Raw genomic sequence first — 19,819 nt, 5'->3', positions numbered from 1 at the left:
CTCCGACACTGACACTGTCATTTGTGGGTTACTGATTCGAGGTGAACCGGAAGCAGGTTTGTGACATCTTTCTAAGGTACTAAAAATGGAAAAGTTTTGTGTTTTGTGAAAAAAACTTTGTGTTTTTCACATACAGACGACAATGTTGTCAAAACGGTCCTCGTTCACACGGATCCACGAAAACGACTACGATTGCTGTATTATGCTGTATTATGTTTACATGGAGACGATAATGGTATAGTTTTCATAAACTTGCCATTTCAAACCCGTTTCAAAAGTTTGCGTTTTCAGGCCCCAAAAACGCAGTTTTCATGTAAATGAACGGCATAAAAAGTTTCTGTAGTTAAATCTGTAAACTTTGTCATCTGTAATCTCAAGTATCAAGTATTCTTAAAATGTCTCAAATATTTGACTAATTATATTTTTAAGTAGGCTAAGTCCAATTGTCCAATACACATGCCACAATCAGGATAATTTGAGCAACAGCAGCATCAACTTGGAACTATTTTATTCAAAATACAACTAGAAAAAAAAATCTATGTAGGCATAGGCCTGTAGGTAATAATATAGGTAGGCCTGTCTAATAAAAAAAAATGCTATAAAATGTCCCTTCATCACAGCACATGCTCACTGCAACACTGCCTGTTGTTATAAAGGAAACAAGTTTTCCCTGAAGAGCTTTGCAGCAACCATTTTATCAAGCAATTTGTGGACTAAAAAAGGCTTCTAAATGCTTCATTTTAGCAGCCAATTGTTTCTTTTCAGAGTCTGCAGACCTTGAAATTAATTGAAGTAGTTAAATTTGTCATACAGTAACTCCTCATCACAATGTGTTTTCAACATTTGCCATGGGTTTTATAATCTATATTGAGTTTATTATCATATTTTATAATCTATAGTGTGTAATGTATATTGTGCTAACAGTTTCCAAAATGTATTTTCTGTTTTTTTTCGTTTGTCATTTTACTCAGATTTAGGGTGTGTTTACAATTGGCATGTTTGGTTCATTTAAAACAAATCCTGGTGCGATTGCTCTGTTAGTGCGGTTCATTTGAATAAGTGTGAACGCTGGCATCCGATAATCCTGGTGCCACCAAACAAGTGGACAGAGACGCTGAAAAAATGGGTCTCAGTCCGCTTCCAAACGAACACTGGTGCGGTTTGAATGAAATATGAACTCAAAAAAAACCAAAGACATGTAAACGAACCAAAAACAGGACATTATATGTCACAAGATGTGACTCTATAAAGGACAGAATGCTTTTTTTCTCGTCATAGTCGTGATGTTTCCCATCACAGTTCAGTACAGGCATCAGAACCGCGTCTCCTCGCTGCAGATCTTTCTTTGTGTGTCTTTGTTCGTGTGTGTGACGGAGGGATTCCTGCCGCTGTTTTGACTCCTTTACACATTTTATAAGCTCTTCAAGAGTTCTCATCTGGTCAAAATACCATCATATGTAGCTTCGCACATACAACAAGCGCATTTAGCCCAAAACACAGCATTGTTTCAAGTGTTCGGTAAGTTCCGTCACCAGATATACGTAATAAAAGCCGACCAATCAGGTTGTGAACATATCCCTATGCCTTAAGTTTCAGTTTTTTTAGGTTCGGTGTTAAAGGAACACTCCACCGTTTTTTCATATTAAACTATGTTATTCCCTTAAAGGGGTGGTTCAGGATTTTCAACATCGGACCTCATTTTCAAGTGAGCCTGTTTGTCATTCATCAGTGGAGACAGTTTTCAAAAAAAATTCATCCAGTCCTTACTTTTGGATAGTTCGCCGGTGCTAGGCTAGCGCGAGTCAACGGTAGATGCGTTAGCCTGCCATTAAAAACAGTTTTACCCACTCCACAGTACACCAAAAGCAAATCAATTATAACGCCAGACTATCGATGTAAATGTCTGTTGAGAGAATAATGTTAGAATTCAAACTACACTTGCATCTCAATGATCGCATTACATTTACAGGAACTAGTTTCTCAGCAGTGGTGGAATTTTACTTTGCTCCGGTTAGTAGTACTGCGCCGAAAAGTAAACACAGAACAGAAGCGCACTACAGTCGGGACGTCTAGCTAGCTAGTAGTAGTCTTGGTTGCCTAGGTAACTTAATATCACTCCGCCGCTGCTGTAGACTGTGCTAATAAATACAGGGAACAAAGTATAACTATTGCAATGCGATGAAAGGGTAGTTTGATTTCTAACATTATTCTCTCAACAGACATTTACATCGGTAGTCTGGCGTTATAATTGATTTGCTTTTGGTGTACTGTGGAGTGGGTAAAACTGTTTTTAATGACAGGCTAACGCATCTACCGTTGACTCGCGCTAGCCTAGCACCGGCGAACTATCCAAAAGTAAGGACTGGATGAATTTTTTTTGAAAACTGTCTCCACTGATGAATGACAAACAGGCTCACTTGAAAATGAGGTCTGATGTTGAAAATCCTGAACCACCCCTTTAACTAAGACGAGTTGATACATACCTCTCAATCGCTCTGGTGCACACTTAGTTGATACATACCTCTCAATCGCTCGGCGACACTTTGATAGCACTTAGCTTAGCCCAGTTCATTCATTAGGAACCAAACAGAGATGAAGTTAGAAGCGGCTAAACACCTCCACGTTTTCCCTATCGTGAGCACTTCGACTCGGCGCAGTAAAAAGTCACGTCTGAAAAATCCTCTCCCTCTCACTTCTGTCATTAGAACCAACGTGACTTTTTACTGCGCCGAGTCGAAGTGCTCCCAGTGCTATTCCACCATACATTATAGTTACAGTATCCTTTTTACCCGCTTAGAAAAGCGCCACGTTTTATTTTGTGTCACCATACTTGGTCGTGTAACTACTCGTGTAACTGTATTTAAATAGGGAAAACGTGGAGGTGTTTAGTCGCTTCTAACTTCATCTCTGTTTGGTTCCTAATGAATGAACTGGGCTAAGCTAAGTGCTATCAAAGTGTCACCGCACGCCAGAGCGACTGAGTGCACGCACTGAGACGAGAGAGGGTATGTATCAACTCGTCTTAGTTAAGGGAATAACAGTTTAATATGAAAAAACGGTGGAGTGTTCCTTTAAAATGCCAATGTGAACGCTAAGCGATCCAGGACTAAATGTTTTGTGGGGGGTTTTTCGTCCGGACCAAACTAACCAAGTGAACTGAACCACAAGTGCGAACACACCCTTAGATCTAACCTCAAAATGATTTGAGGAAGGCAAATTTGTCATACAGTCCTCAACTCTTTCAGCGTTTCATATTTCGAAAGCCGCGTGAAAAGGAGCGAGGTGATGTGGGATGAAAGAGTGCCATCAATCAAACAGAAGAGTGAAGTCTCTCTCTCTCATGTAAAAACCCGACATGTTTGACCTTCACTTTCGCTGGATGTGTTTGCCGCACGCTGACAGCATATAATCAGTGGAGCGTTTTGTCCTGGCAGTCGTATGAGTACAGTCAATGTTTAATTTATACCAACAGCCTGAATAACGTTGGCACTAGTAGCTTTGTGCCATAGCTCTCAGCTCTTTTTCCCTCTCTTTTTTTTGTCAGATTGCTGTTTTCTAATGGGGTCTGACAGTCCGTATCAAGTCTGTTTAAACCTTAATTCACCCAGGCACCAAGACAAAGGGGTGAATTCTTCTCCAGCCTAATTAAATTAGTCCTTTAACTGAGAAACTCAGTGTGATTGGAATAAAATATAGGCCTATTCTTCATATACACCACATTTTTCAGGTGTCAACTACTTGTCCGACCAAGCATACATGTATAGAATTTGACTGTTTGGTTTCCCATTCACGATTATGAAGCATCAAACTCTGAGAAACTTCACCACGTGTTTAAACGCTGTGAGATTTAGCTCCTGCCTCTTGGTAATACCAAAACAAGCTCCTGGAAATGCTTGGATGTCGTCAGTCGAGCGTTAAGGGTGCGTTTTCAAAGCGGGAGAAGAATCTGGAAGCTTCAGAGGTCTTAATGCAGCGGGACAGCCCTTACAAACCCTATTGGCAGAGAAACAGCAGAATCATTGAGAGCTGTCAGGTATCTGGCAGGCAGCTGGCAGTGGTTACGAGACATTATTGTCACATTTGGCAGTGTTTATAAGCCTGCCAAGTTAGAAATAGAGTTCAGCGTCTCCGCTTATCTTGCTCCTCGCTACAGCTTTATTATAAACAAGCCTGGCGTGGTTGAGAGGGTTTACTACGGTACTCTGCTTTACCGCCCTCAGCGAATTCATACCTCATTCATTCGATTCTCTCACACAAGAGCATAATTCAATCGTGTTGTTTCATTACTGTCACGTGATTACTAAAGGAGCACTTTGACTGTAACTAAAGCATTAGATTTGTGTTTTTTGCGTGGTGACCATGATTTAACTGTATAGTCAGACCACGGATAAAACCAGAGATTACCATGGTTAGCTACATGTTTTTTTTGTTATGAAAAACACTATTAATATTCAGACATTTAGAAATAACTAACCATGGTAGTACTATGGTACAATGATGGTATCATATACTATGGTTATTTAATAATGCACCATGAATTTTTACCATTTCCATGTGCCACATTGTATACATGTATGTGTATATATATATATATATATATATATATATATATATATATATATATATATATATATATATATATATATATATATTACTAATTTTACTATGGAATTATTTTGTATCAGTGGTTGTATAGAACTATTCAAATCTGTAATTAAATAATAAATAATAATAAAAACAAATTAAACAATTTTTTTAGCAAATATGATTATGCTTTTATAATTTTTTACTTCATTTTTTTTCCTAACTAAAAGGTTGCCTGCTATAAACTTTTTTTTTTTTTTTTACATGAAACAAGATCAATCACAAAATGCTCTTGAAACCAAATGTCAGATTTTCATTTATCGTGACAAAGGTTATTTTATTAGTTATAGCTAAAGTTAACCATTAAAAAACATTAATTCTTGAAATAATATCAACATTAACTGAAAAAATATAGATATATTCTTTTTTCAGTTAATGTTTATTTTCATGAATCATGAATGAATATTTTTTTTAATGTTAATAAATACCTTTAGGTATATAAAACTGTATAAAAAACAAACTTTTTTTTCAGAATTTCTGCGTTTTGGGCGTTCATTTACACGGCAACGGTATTTTTGGGGCCCTGAAAACGCAACCTTTTGAAAACGGGTTTCAAAGTGCAAGTTTTTTGTCTCCGTGTAAACTACAAAAACGCAAATTTGTGAAAAATGGTGACTTCATGTGCATGTGTATTATGTGTTCAGTCTATAGACAGTACGCTCCTGAGAATCAAGCACGCAGCCATCAATTTTGTGATTGAACTTTGTATATTTCTATGGCATCGCTGTCAAAGAGTAATTAGCTGGTGAAGTGGATTTACTCACTGTAGAGTTAGCAAAGGTTATCATGAGCATTGTGATGTTTGAAGCAGATGTTATAACAAATGCCAGTAGATTTCAAAACGAGCGGTTCATTCATAAATCCGTAAAGACCGGAAGACCGAACACAACAAACGAAGCGCAAGAAAATGAGCAGGGCTACACAAGGTCTATATGGACATGAAACAGACATAAATAAAGTTTAAAGCAAGAAATAACGTGACACTGTGAGACAGAGTTGCTTTACTTTGAGGCTGAGGCTTCCATAGATAAAAGTTGAGTTGACGTATTGAACACGAGCTGTGTAAACAGGAAAAAATACATTTTGACAGTGTTTTCGACTCAATCTCAGCTGGTCGATGAAGCTTTCAGCTCTTTCTCTAAATTCTCAATAGTCCTTGAAAGAGACACCAGAAAGTCAAGAGTGTCAGCGGAGAGCTAAATAGACATCTCATTAGACACACTAATGCATTCTTTTGTGTTGTGCTGCAAATCAAAAAGCCCCCAAAATATTTCCAATTATTGGAAATGTGTCAAGCTGACCTGTTGTAATTAACACTTAATCATCATGGCTGGATTCAGAAAAAAGCTCCTCATTAGTCAACACCTGTCTCCAGAGATGCAAACCCGCCGCTTTGCTCACGAGAGACGCACTTCACACTGAGCTTTCATTCAAATCAGCCTCCATTTGACTAAACAAAATATGCATTACTTTTAACATGGTTTCGCAGTTTTGAATTCCCTGAACTTCTCTGTACATGCAAAGAATTTTTTTGCATTGTTGTGGTTTATTATTGGCACTGGCTAAGATTTTTGCATGGACAAAATCCTTCACATTCACAATACAACTGTTCAATTATTAATAGTAATGTCCATACAACTGCACATGTAATATTTGTTCTGTATTTGTTTCTCAGCTACTATAGTACAGATCATAAAATGCACATTTACATACATGCACACTAACTATAAAAGCATTCATTTGTCTGTGGTCCCACTAGAGGAAGTGCTGTTTTCTTTCTGTCTTCTGCTCCTCTCTTTCTCTCGGGCCATGCATAATGCAAGATAGTCTTTCCATTCCACTTCCTCCTGCCATGCCTGTAAAAATAGACCCATGGAGGACCAAACTGTTCCTGCTTCACTATTTTATCATGCATGCTCCTGTCCTCCACAAGCAACCAATCACATCAGAGCTATACGTCAACTTCAGGACAGATGTGTTTTGTAAATGTGTGATGATAAGGTGTCTGGTGAGCTGTGGCTGCTAAATTGTCACGTGGAGAAATTGATGCCCATCTGTTTCCACGGTTCACATTTAGTGGGTATTTTTCAGAGAAACGTTTATCCATGTCAAGATAAATCTCATGACTGAATAGATATGTAAGCATGCAACATCTATTTGGGAAGGAGCGACAAGGGATATTCAAGATTCAAGGCGTTTATCGTCACCACTGTGAAAAGTGATATTGGCAAGGAGGACGATTCGAGATATTTTCTTGGTTCTGGAGCACCACATTAAAGAGATGAAAATTCTGTCATCATTCAGTCACCTTTATGTTGTTCCAAACCTCCAGACAGTTGACGCTATCCATCGACTTCCATAGTTAATGTTAACATTGTTCCAAACCTCCAGACAGTTGACGCTAGCCATCGACTTCCATAGTTAATGTTAACATTGTTACAAACCTCCAGACAGTTGACGGTACACACTCTCAGAAAAAAAAGGTACAAAAGCTGTCACTGGGACAGTACCCTTCAAAAGGGTTCTAATATGTACACTTTTGGAACTAATATGTACCATTTAGGTACTAATATGTACACTTTTGGAACTAATATGTACACTTTTGGTACCAATATGTACCTTTGAGGGACTAATATGCACTCTTTAGGTACAAAGGTGTACACTGTAAAAAATTTGCTGTAGTTTTGCAGCTGTTTGCCAGTAACTTACTGTAGATTTAAATGTATGTTATTTACTGGCAACAGTTTGTTCAAAGTTAAATGAACATTAAACATTAACAAGTCTTTGTCTTTAAAGAATAAAATTATAAAATAACAATCTAATGCAAAGCATTCTGGGAACCAGAAATCTTCATCAACCTTTTTCTGTTTTTTTTCCTTCAGATTTTGGTTCCCAGAATGCTTTGCATGAGGATGTTATTTTAGTTTTATTCTGTAAAGATAAAGACATGTTAATGTTTAATGTTCATTTAATTTTGAACAAATTGTTGCCAGTAAATAACATCAATTTAAATCTACAGTAAGTTACTGGCAAGTAGCTGCCAGTAATACTGTAATTTCTACAGATTTTTCTAACAGTGTACCTTTTGAAAAAGTCCCGCTACAGTGACAGCTTTTGTACCTTTTTTTCTGAGAGTGTAGCCATCGACTTCCATAGTTAATGTTAACGTTGTTCCAAACCTCCAGACAGTTGACGGTAGCCATCGACTTCCATTGTTAAATGGAGTAGAAAATACTAAGTTAATGGCTACCGTCAACTGTCTGGTTACCAACATTCTTCAAAATATCTTTTGTGTTTGGTTTGGATATGGAACAACATAAGAGTGAGTAAATGATGACAGAATTTTCCATTTGTGTGAACTATCCCTTTAAACAACCACAAGCATGAGCTACTATTAAAACTGAAAGGAATTATCAAGTTAAGAATGTTATTGAAGCCCTAAAATAAACCTTAACTATAATCTCAATCCTAAAATCAGACTGGTTAAATAAAATGTTATTAGTTGTTAATACAAGATCATGTTACTTAGCAAAAGCAGTCACACTGTAGCCTACTATTGCATTTACATACTTCAAACAGTGGCATTACCATGGTAACTGTAAAAACAAACATGGTATTCCCCTTACAAACACTCAAAAGGTATCATGGCCTACAGTGATGGTGTCAGATACTGTGCTACTTTGACTAGGCATGGTACTAAAATAATGTTTAACAATAGTAGTCTACATATCCAAAACACTATGAAACTTCTTGGTAGGCAGCTTTTTTGTAATGTATTGGTTACCACATTTAATACTAAGGTATTTGATACATGTACTAGGTATAAGATACAGCTAAACAATGTAAGGCCCTCTAGTGGTTAAAAAAAGGGAGCTACTTCGGTAATGACGTGACACATGGCAGAATGCAATTATGCATTTTACCGCGAAATCCGTCCCGAAGCTACAAATATAAATCATTATTATAGGTTTATAAATGTATATCTGGGTAAGGTAAAGAGAAGAGTTTAGATTATGTTCTTTGCACTCTCATTAGTAAGATTGCTATTTTATTTTTTTAAATGTTATAGGCCTCCTTCCAGAGTATTACATTGTCACTTGTATACTGTACCATGGTACTACCACAGTTTTTTTGAACATGTACCACAGTATACCACCATGTAGGCTATTCTCTGGAGAAAATACTCACAGTACATAGAATTTTAGTGCCATAGTATTACAGTATGCTTTAGTAACACTATATATGATACTGCCATAGTACTCATTTGCAAGGCATCCATAAATATAGTAATACCACAGTACCTTCTGGTCTTTTAATGTGAATACATTGTACAAGTATGACAAGATCTAGTTTGACTTTAAACAGAATAGGCATTTAAAAAGAAATTTGCACTTTGAGCTGAAGTTGGACAATTTAGGTTTTTCAATGGCTGATTTTTTTTTTTTTAATATACATTTGATCCTCTTCAATATCTTGATTTTCAATAACTCGATTTCTCATTTCCTCAACCCAGGGGAAGATGCCATATGCACATTCTTCTTGTGACCAAAATGATTCGCAGGGAATCTTTCAAAGGCACTATGAGCTTTTTTTACTCCCTCAAGGTCAATAACTCAATATGTCCGTGTGTCTGTGCATGCGCATCTGTATGTGCACATTTGTGAGATATTGAAGTGGAATGACAAGTCAAACAAATTGTCCATTATTGTGAATTGTTGCTCACACATCTGATGCATAAATATCAGTGATTGCATTTACTATTTTGCATTTAGTATTTTGTAAAAAAAAAATTAAAAAGGGAAAGAAAAGAGTAACCTTCCTGATTTATTATTATATATCGGATGAGTTTATCACATCCCATGGGAGCGTACACACCAGCTGTTACAGCAGGGTCACCCCCACTCACTTTACACACACACACACACACACACACACACACACACACACACACACACACACACACACACACACACACATTGTTTTTTCATGTTTTACTGTATATTCTGTCTCCTTGCACTAACCCTACCCCTACCCATCATAGAAATCTTTCTGCATTTTTACATTTTACATCAAAAAACATAACTTAGTATGATTTATAAGCTGTTTTCCCTAATGGGGACCAAAAAATGTCCCCAAAAGGACAAGGATTTCAGATATCGCCATCTTTGTGGGGATATTTTGGCCCCATAATGTAAGGTTTACCAGGCCACACACACACACACACACACACAAACAGTGCATGGTCCATGTCACACTAAAAGCACAAGGGTTTATGGGTAGTGTCAGCAAAGCACTACTGAACAGATAAAACAGCTGAAATAGGTTTCTAAGGGACCCTGAAAATACTGCCTCATTGAACAGAGGCGGTGGGCCTGGAGTTCACACAACCGGCAATCAAGGCCTGTGTGATTTCTTTCTTGCACCCCGCATCAACACACTCGTTCATGCAGCAAAGACGCGCATCTCTCCCAGATGTGGATGTGTGCGCTTTACAGTGGAAGGCGATAATTAGCATCTATTTTCATTCTTCTAACTGACTGCCATATTGTCAGACTGACTGAAATCTGACATTATTGTGCATCTTTTGTGCCGTGTATTATAACACGGTTCTGAAATCTCTCCGTAAGATTCAGAGGTTAATAAACATATCGGATTAGATGGACATTTGACAGCCTCTAATGATGTTTTGGTGGGAGAGCCTCTGAAAGTCAACCGTAAATGTGGTCTGCCATCTGCTGCTCACAAATAGACATGCATGCATTACTTTGAGAGATGTGTTATGAATTTTGGTTTCTTTAAACTGATTATAGATCTGAAAGAATAAGGTTCATGCTGCATTTACTTTTAAGTTTTTGTTTTCATGAATATTTTAGCATGGCTGCTGTATGCGTTTAATTCCAGTTTGCCTTTCTGCAAGAAAAGCTCTACAAATGGAAACAAATATTTATCATAGACCATAATGCAGATGCAAGTACCATATTTGGTGCATTTAATATTTAAATGGTCTATTGTTGATTTATTAATAACAAGATTGTATAGGCTCATGTTCACAGAAAACAAACATGTCACATGTCATTAATTAGCTGATTCAAAAACTTGGATAACAAAACTTTGAAATTCTCCTTTTCTCAAAATTGCCTGTTGCTTTATTGTATTTATATTATTATATTTTTAAGACCAACTGAGCCATTTTTCCCACACTGTTGTTTTACCTTACATATAAATGTCATCTTGGCTAGGAAAAGGCTGACAGAATTTTCCAAATTAATAAATAAAATAAAATGCATGTAAATAAAAGGCAGGACATTTTTATATGGTTTCAACTTTGGTTTCAGTTCGACTAAAATTATTGCATTTTACTGAAAACATTACTGAATATGCACTCAAAATGCAAAACAACAAACAGAAATAGCCCACCGAAATATGAAATGAAGACTCTGAGTCATTTTCCGTGAGACAAACAGCTTTATACAATCATCTTTGCTGAAACAAAACAGAGAAACCCATGTGGAGCTCTGAAAGCTGTTATCCAATCAACAGTCACCCATTTCAGAGCATGTGAACGGTGCAAACTTGAAGTTGTACAGAGAGTCAAAAGCAGCAGCAGCTTTGTTGTAATGAACACCAGCAGATCTCGGTCGGAAGCCTCTGGTCTTTAGAAAGGCAGGGGAGTGTTCACACTTGGCAGAATTGGTTGGATTAAAACAAACTCTGGTGCGATTGCTCTGTTAATGCGATTCAGTTGTATAAATGTGTGAACACTGCCATCCGAACCAAAGACATGCAACCCTAAAAAGGACAGAATGCTCGAGGATACCCGTTTTTTTCTCATCATATGATCTCTGTTGCCCATCACAGTTCAGTACAGGCATCAGAACCGTGTCTCCTCACAGCAGATCTTCCTGGCACCGTTTTGACCACTAAAATACCACTAGGACACATTCAACGAACGCATTATCCCAGCATTGCTTTGGATGTTCGGTAAGTTTCGCCACAAAATATAGGCTACATCATAAAAGCTGTGGCGTTATCCTTATGCCTTTCGTTTTGAACCTTTAGGTTCAGTGTTAAAATGACAGTGTGAACGCTAAGCGAACCCGGACTAAATGTATAATTTAGTTGTTTAGTTCGGACCAAAACAAACCAATCGAACCGAACTACAAGTGTGAACACCCTTAAGGGAACAGTTTGCTAAAAAAAATATCATTTACTCACCCTCAAGTCTTAATCCACATGATGTTCGCTGGACTTTTCTACATTCCCAGGCTTCACTAACGTTCACTCTATGGAGAATGGTGGCCTGAACAATCTGCGAAATCACTTTGCTATTCCACACAAAAAAAGACATACAGGTTTGGAAAGACATGAGGGTGAATAAAAGACAGAAATTACATTTTTGGCTTAACTATTCCATTAAATCGCCGGATAAACCAAACATATTAGACATCTGCATCAGCAATGCATTTTCATCTTCTTGTTGTATGAAGATAAAGCATATAAGCATAAAGCAAAAAGCATAAATGTGGACACATTTTATAACTCTTTTATATTTAGGTTTTAAACAGCCAGTGTAAAACAGCATTGTGAAAAAACTACTCTATCTAAAAAGTTAAATTGGGAGGAAAAAGTGGGTGATTAAAAAGATATGCCTTTTAATATTGTTTTAAATACATTTTCTCTTTTTTAAAATCAAATAAAACATGGACAAAAGAGTGGTTGGGTCAGTCTGCGGCAGCCCTAAACCTTTGGTACATTCAGCACAAATATCAGCACGGCACTGCAAAAGCCTTAATACAAAAAACAAAGATCTATCTGGTTTGGATTAATGACCTAGCCAGCCAAAATAGAGTCGACAAAGAGGATATGCTTGTATTTTTCTTCTGTTGCTATTCCAAAATTTGATGGACCTCATAAAGCCCCATGGCAGTTTCAACTACACTAGTTTTCCCTGGAAGCGATATTAATTTCTCACACAAAATTCAGGTTATACAAAACATTCAGAACTAGAGTACAATCCAGCGTTCCTCAGCCACGGCAGTGTTTCATAAAAGGCTGGGTTGAGTTAACGCGAACGGAAAGGTCTGGAATGTATTGATATGTTTTTTTTTGGGCTTGATAATCCAGTTTCAAATCATACAAGAAAACACGGTCAGACTTGAGAAGAGAGTAAAAAAAAAAAAAGGGAAAAGTGGGGAAAAAAAACATTAAGAAAGCTGCGTTCACATCAGCAAACATTCAAGTCCTCTATATGAGGATGTGAAAATAATAATAAGCCATTTTGAAATAGTTTGGATCATAATAGGGTCCGTTTTAATTTCACGTTGACTTATTTAGTGGGTATATGTGAGCATTCATCAGAAATAAATCTGAGGACAACAGAAAGGCCAGGGTTGGATTATAAGCTCATAAAATCATCTTCTATTGTTCGTTTTTTATCATTTGCACTTAGTGCTCACATTCATGATGATGTAGTGCGTCTGATAGTGCACTTTAGTGTAACATGCCCTTTGAAAGCGTCGCGTGTAAAAGTATATGCACAGCCAGATTCATTCAAAAGTGTCACAAATCTGACATGACAGCTGGACACATGAGATGGACTCGTGTATAAATGTGACGAAAAGAAGAGAGAACACGCATTTCGATTGGATATACAAGGCGGCGCTGTCGTGCGTGATAGTGCTTGAGGCGATCTGAGACGTCTGAAAAAGCTCACAACACAACATTTGTTCATTTACGCTGCATTGTGATGCTTCGTAAAAAGTCTTTTTACAGATAAAAAGAGTGAGAATATCAAAGTCCTTTGGGTTTGTTTTGTTCCTCATTTTAATCCGCTAGGAAGTAACTCAGCTTTGCATTTTGGCTGGTCACGTCGTCCTCCTTCTCAATGCGTCCAGAGCCAACAGACGAAAATAATCACGTTTGAAACATTCAGAGAACGTGATTGGTTGTTTTCTGTTCTGTTCGGCTCATTTCCGAGGAAGTAAGTTTAAGTGATGCGGTGTACAAAATATACGTCTAAGTGCTTCTGGTGTCTGTTTAAATGGTTACTTCCTTTGCTCTTCTAGACGTGTTGAGGAAATGTATTTTGATCAGCTCAAAGTGCAAAGGTCAACATTCACTCCAAACCGAAAGTGCTGGTCTCCTCCACTGCCGTCAGCATCTTCTCGTACAGCATGGAGAAGGAGGGATACGGGGGGAGATCCAGACGATTGAAACATGTGTGAGCCCTACAAAGACAAATAAAGACACCTTTCGTTTTCTGACCATATATACATTTCCATCCACACACATTTTTATGTGACTGTATTATGAATTGCCAGATTGTGCCATCTTGTGGATCACATTAGCAAAGACATCTGTGGCCAAAAAAAAAAAAAAAAAAACTGTGCCATTATTGGACTCACTTTGATGTTTCTGTAAATTGTAAACTCTAAAACAATTCTAACCTAAATTTTTGCTTTTTAATGTTAGACGGATTTAACAAAAAAATATTTACAGTCATATTTATATTTAATTTTAGTAGAAGTGTAATCATTTGTTTTGAGTTTCATATATAACATTGGACACATCAGGCTTTTATTTATTGTTTTTCTGAAATACTTCAAAGATTCTGTTCAGTGATCAGCATATGACAATGATTTCTGAAGGATCATGTGACTCTGAAGACTGGAGTAATGATGCTGAAAATTCAGCTTTGATCACAGGAATAAATTAAGATATATTAAAATTGAAAACAGGTATTTTAAATCATAATAATATTTTACAATATTACTGTTTTTACTGTATTTTTGATTAAATAAATGCTGCCTTGGTTTAGCATAAGAGACTTCATTCAAAAATATTTAAAAAATCTTACTGATCCCAAACCATATTTATTGGTTATACTTTATTTTACATATTTACCATGTATATAACACTATATATTTATAAAAAGACCACTATATATATATATATATATATTAGGGCAGTCAAATTTAGCGCGTTAATAACGCGTTAACGCAAAATCATATTAACGGCACTAATTTTTTTAACGGACGATTAACGCAGCGCGTATTTTCTGTTTGACCCGTGGCCCAAAACCTAGTTGGAGAAATGCAGATACACAGTGTTGGCAACTTAGCCACATTGCAGACCCCTTTAGCGATTTTTTTCCCTTCAACAAAGCGCCCAAACCTTATTTAGTTTCTGAGAATATACCGGTACCGCCGGTACTGCTCTCCCAGCACGCGCGCGCGCCTCTCTCTCTCTCGCTCTCTCTCTCTCTCTCTCTCTCTCTCTCTCTCTCTCTCTCTCTGCGTCTCACGCGGAGGAGCAGCGCTTTAATTCAGTTAAACACAGATATTATGTTGCTTCTCTAATTTTACAAATATAGCCGAAATCAGAGCACGGATATTGTCTTTAGCTTATGTGTATTTGATTTCACCAGACGACGGCTCGATTATCAGAATTTTTGTGCAGATTAACGTCTTGGAAGGGAGAGCTGGTTATGTTTATTTGGTCGCGTTTCAGTCACCATTTCAAATTCATTCCGTTGTTTGACAACAGAAACAGTAAAATATACGTTTTATTGAGAATGTATTGAGAATTTAGCTTCATCAAAATGGGCACAGAGAGAGACAAACTACAATGTAATAATAAATGCTAAATGTACATTTAGCATTTTCAGAAGAGCTGCCCTGTCATGCAAAAATCTAAACATGTTTGTGTTAGTAAATTGCTCAGTGCAAAGAAAGAGAAGTAATGGGAACCTGGTATTTCTTTTTTCTTTCTACATGTGTCTAATAGACATGAACAAGTTCTTTGAAAAACATCTATGACCTTTGAAACATGTCTCGTCTTCATGCTATATTGACTATGGTTTCAATAATAAACATACATTTGCATAAAGCATCTATATTTATCAATGCCCACGTTGATTAGAGTATTACAAACTTGAAAAGTATTAATTTAAGGTATATTTAGAACAAATAAAAAATGTGCGATTAAATGCGATTAATCGCGAGTTAACTCATGACAACCATGCGATTAATCGCGATTAAAAATTTTAATCGATTGACAGCCCTAATATATATATATATATATATATATATATATATATATATATATATATATATATATAGCCTATATCTTAGTTAAATACATATATTAATTTTTTTTAATAATTGCATTTTATTTACATAATGAAATGCATTACGATGATGACTGAAGTTAATTTAGCAGAGTTTAATGAGTTTATAGACGGCCTTTAAACTGACAGACGGACTAGGTCTGATTTCATGGGGTCTTAAAGGCTTCTGAAACGCATCTCAAACTTTCATATACAGGATCTCGCGTCGAGAGGCAGAAAGAGACATCACCTGGGCAGAGACGTGATTTTCCCCCATTTCTCTACACAGAAGCGTCGAGGTCCGTTGCTGCCCCTGAGGGAGGCAAAGCCTTCGTACGGGATACTGGACGTCCCGGTCACGAACTGAGACGACAGAGACATTTCAGCCACGGGTCTGAGTACACACAATTGTACACAGTCTTATAAAAAGAGCTCACATTTCTCTTCCAACACTCACCTGGAGCAATCTGAGTCTCTGCTCATTGTTGAATCGCTCCACTGCCGCCCAGAACCAGCGAATCACGATGTGGTTGTCATGGTAACCTGGAGGAAAAACCAATAAACTTGTTCCAATAAACTCAAAATGTGACCTATGTGGATGACAAACACTGTGAAATCTTCCATGCGGATAAAATTTCACCCATAAATCAGAAACTTCACACATCTTGATACCATGATCTTCCTATGTTTTCCCACAGTTTTGGACAGATCATAAATACAGTCATCATTTATTACTGCTGTAGTGAACCTGTCAGCGTGTTGTTACCTCCTCTGTACTCGGTGTTGTTCCTCCAGTCTGCCAGATCAATCTCTGCGGTTCCTGCGATCACCAGCTCCAGCTCGCGCGCATCGAACACCGACACCAGCCGCGCGTCCACAACCTGCATCAGTCACACAGATCATGAAACATCTGCTTTATCAAATATGATGTGAAGTTCTAGATCTGCTGAAACACTGGCATTGGGAAAAGGCCTGTTCGCAACAAAGGATGATCGCTTTAAAAATATAGTTCTAAAAATCCTTCTAAATATAAAAGAATAGCAGAATCTATAACTATAACTTTAGAACTATAATGATAACGGCACCGTGAAGCACTGAATCACTTTCAGAATGATTTTTTCCAGCTGATAAATGATAAAAATGTTGACAGCCAATCAGAATCCATCCTGCTTTAAAGAGCTTGAGCATTATGACTAAACTTAGAATAAACAGAATGATATCTGATGTGGATGCTAATATAGTTACTGTTATAGTTATCATTCTTGGTGTGATGGGGCTTTAAGACTAGAGTAAATGGGTCATTGTACAGTTGCACCTGAAGATTCAGAGATGAAACTCATCAATCATACATTAAACCTACTGAGCTATATTAATTAATTCATCTTCTTTCTCATTTCATTCAAGGACACACTAAATAATTTAGGATTTTAAAAATAAATTTTCATTCCTCATTGGCCGACTTGTTCTAATTTAAGGTAACAAAAACCAGTAACAGCAGAACTGATGAATTTTAGAATTAAGAGAGAAAAACTAGAGAGTCTTTTAAAATTACTTTTTCATATATTTTGAAATATATTTCAGTACCTGCTCTTTTAAGTTGATTTTCATAATGGGAGCAGGCATTATAATTATATAATGACTAGGCTAACTGAAGAAATGAATGAAAAGCTAACATAATTTGACTAACAACACTGACATTTAAAATTTGACCATTTAAAAAGCACATGGTTTTTAATATTATATTAATATTATGGCATAATATGTGGATATGATGTGGTCATGACTATAACCTTCAGCATCCAGATTTAATGTAGTCATAATGCTACTTATATTAAAATAGTATTTAATAATTATCATTTTTAAATATAGCATTATTAAATAATATTAACTAACAATATTTAATACATTTAACTATTTAACATATTGCCAAATTTTATATTATTAAAATATATTAACTAACAATATTTAATCAATTTATCTCTTAACATATTGCCAATTATGTTAAAGAAAGACACAATATGTGATTTTATGAAATATGTGAATTTTATAGTATTTCTTCAATACACTACCGCTCAAAAGTTTGGGGTCGGTAAGATTTTTTTTTATTAATGTTTTTGAATTAAGGCTTTTATGCTCACCAAAGCTGTATTTATTTGGTTAATAATACAGTAAAACCAGTAATATTGTGAAATATTATTACAATACTATCAGTTTTCTATTTTAATATATCTTCTTCTTCCATTATCATTCCTCCAGTCTTCATTGTCACATGATCCCTCAGGACTCATTGTAATATGCTGCTCAAGAAACTTTTTCTATTATAACGTTAAATGCAGATATATTTTTGAGGAAACCTTGATAACAAAATTTCAGGATTTTTTGATGAATAGAAAGTTCAAAACAACAATTTGAACTTTTTTGTAATAATGTAAGTCTTCACTGTTACACTTGATCAAATTAATGCTGAATAAAAGCATTAATTTATTTCAACTAAATATTTTTTTACTGACCCCAAACTACTTAACGGTAATGTACTAGCAAGACTTCTTGCTATATTTAAGCGAGAGCATTTGCAACCAAAATTGTACAATGACTCATATCTATGAAGCAGAAATTCAATAAAAGCGCATTCTGGAAAATCTCAGGGCAACTCTACATGGCAGAAGTGGCATGTTTATGTCATGTTCTTAAATAACGATCAGTGAGGGAAAGCATCCGGAGTGTTGATTCGATTCCAGTACCTCATAAAATCCACGCACGAGACTCTCAGTCTGTTGGACGACACCACGCTCTATACGCCACTTCACCATGCGCTCGATGTACTCCTTCTTATTCTTCTCTGACACAGGGATATTGGCACCGCCAGTCTTCAGCTCACGCTCTGTGATCTAACACACACACACACACACGCTTCTGTGAGACAATGGCGAGAGGTTGTGCACACAAACAACAGTTTCTAGTCACACACTGACCTGTCCGAACACCTCCTCGTTGACGGTGAAGGTCAGGTCCAGCATGTCCTCTATGTCATTGTCCTTCATCCACTGAAGACTCTGATGAAACTCCTCATCAAGATACTCCAGATCACTCAGGTCACACGGACTGCATACACAGATATCAACAAACATGAAATCATGGTCGTGATTTATGTAATCACACAGAAGTAATCATAAGTCTAGTTCAAGCACAAGTACATTTATTAAATAAATTTCAAATTTATGTTCAAATTTGAATCCTAAATCCTGTCATTACTATATATATATATATATATATATATATATATATATATATATATATATATATATATTTTTTTTTTTTTTTATCAATATATATATATATATATATATATATATATATATATATATATATATATAGATATAGATATAGATATATAGATATATATATATAGATATATATATATCAAAAAATATTTGAATACAAGTAGTTTTAAGGTAGAAATGATTTTATACAGTAGGAAATGATTATAAAATATATATTTTAAATGTGTATATATATATATATATATATATATATATATATATATATATACACACACATACTGTATATATATATATATATATATATATATATATATATATATATATATATATTTGTGAAGGGCCATTTTTTATATTTTTATTTTTGTGTTAGTACTTTTTAATTTACAAATACTCATGAGATCACATTCAAATAACGTTATTTTTAGCAAAAAAATAGACGTTTTTATTCAGTTTTAACCAGATTTTGGGGGATTTTTACTATTTCATATTTCCGAAAATATTTACCAAAAAACATATCAGAAATGTGCTTTGCCACTCACATTCGCAATAGGCCTTTGTAGAAGGGTCGTGTGAAGAAGGCATCCAGCAGGTATTGATGGATAAGAGCGAGACCCAGAATACGGCCACTAAACCGAAACCTGACAACAGAACGTGTTTAAAAAACATCGGGATATATTTCTGTTAGTTTGGTCTATCAAAAGTCATCTTGTAGGCACAGACCGAGCCAAGTACATTCTCAATATTGGTTTTAATATTGGATGTGCATTGAAGCTTCACATGTGATATG

At 36.0% G+C, this 19,819-nt stretch overlaps 1 protein-coding gene across 2 annotated transcripts in view; it reads right to left on the bottom strand.

Annotated features, from left to right (window-relative positions):
- Positions 1-12,920: 12,920 nt before the first annotated feature.
- hecw2b (HECT, C2 and WW domain containing E3 ubiquitin protein ligase 2b) overlaps positions 12,921-19,819 on the bottom strand; it is a 57,456-nt gene continuing 50,557 nt past the window's right edge. For both annotated transcript variants that reach the window (XM_081362130.1, XM_081362129.1), the window contains 7 exons: positions 19,572-19,670; positions 18,724-18,853; positions 18,493-18,639; positions 16,518-16,632; positions 16,209-16,294; positions 16,002-16,114; positions 12,921-13,871 (listed from right to left, as the gene is read on the bottom strand). In XM_081362130.1, coding sequence (XP_081218256.1) covers positions 13,760-13,871; positions 16,002-16,114; positions 16,209-16,294; positions 16,518-16,632; positions 18,493-18,639; positions 18,724-18,853; positions 19,572-19,670 — 802 coding nt within the window. In that variant the 3' untranslated portion in view covers positions 12,921-13,759. The remainder of the gene's footprint in view (positions 13,872-16,001; positions 16,115-16,208; positions 16,295-16,517; positions 16,633-18,492; positions 18,640-18,723; positions 18,854-19,571; positions 19,671-19,819) is intronic.

This window comes from Scardinius erythrophthalmus (genome assembly GCF_964197995.2).
Source record: "Scardinius erythrophthalmus genome assembly, chromosome: 3".
NCBI lineage: Eukaryota > Metazoa > Chordata > Actinopteri > Cypriniformes > Leuciscidae > Scardinius > Scardinius erythrophthalmus.
Note: the sequence above shows the minus strand (reverse complement) of the source record. Positions and strands in the feature narration are given on the sequence as shown.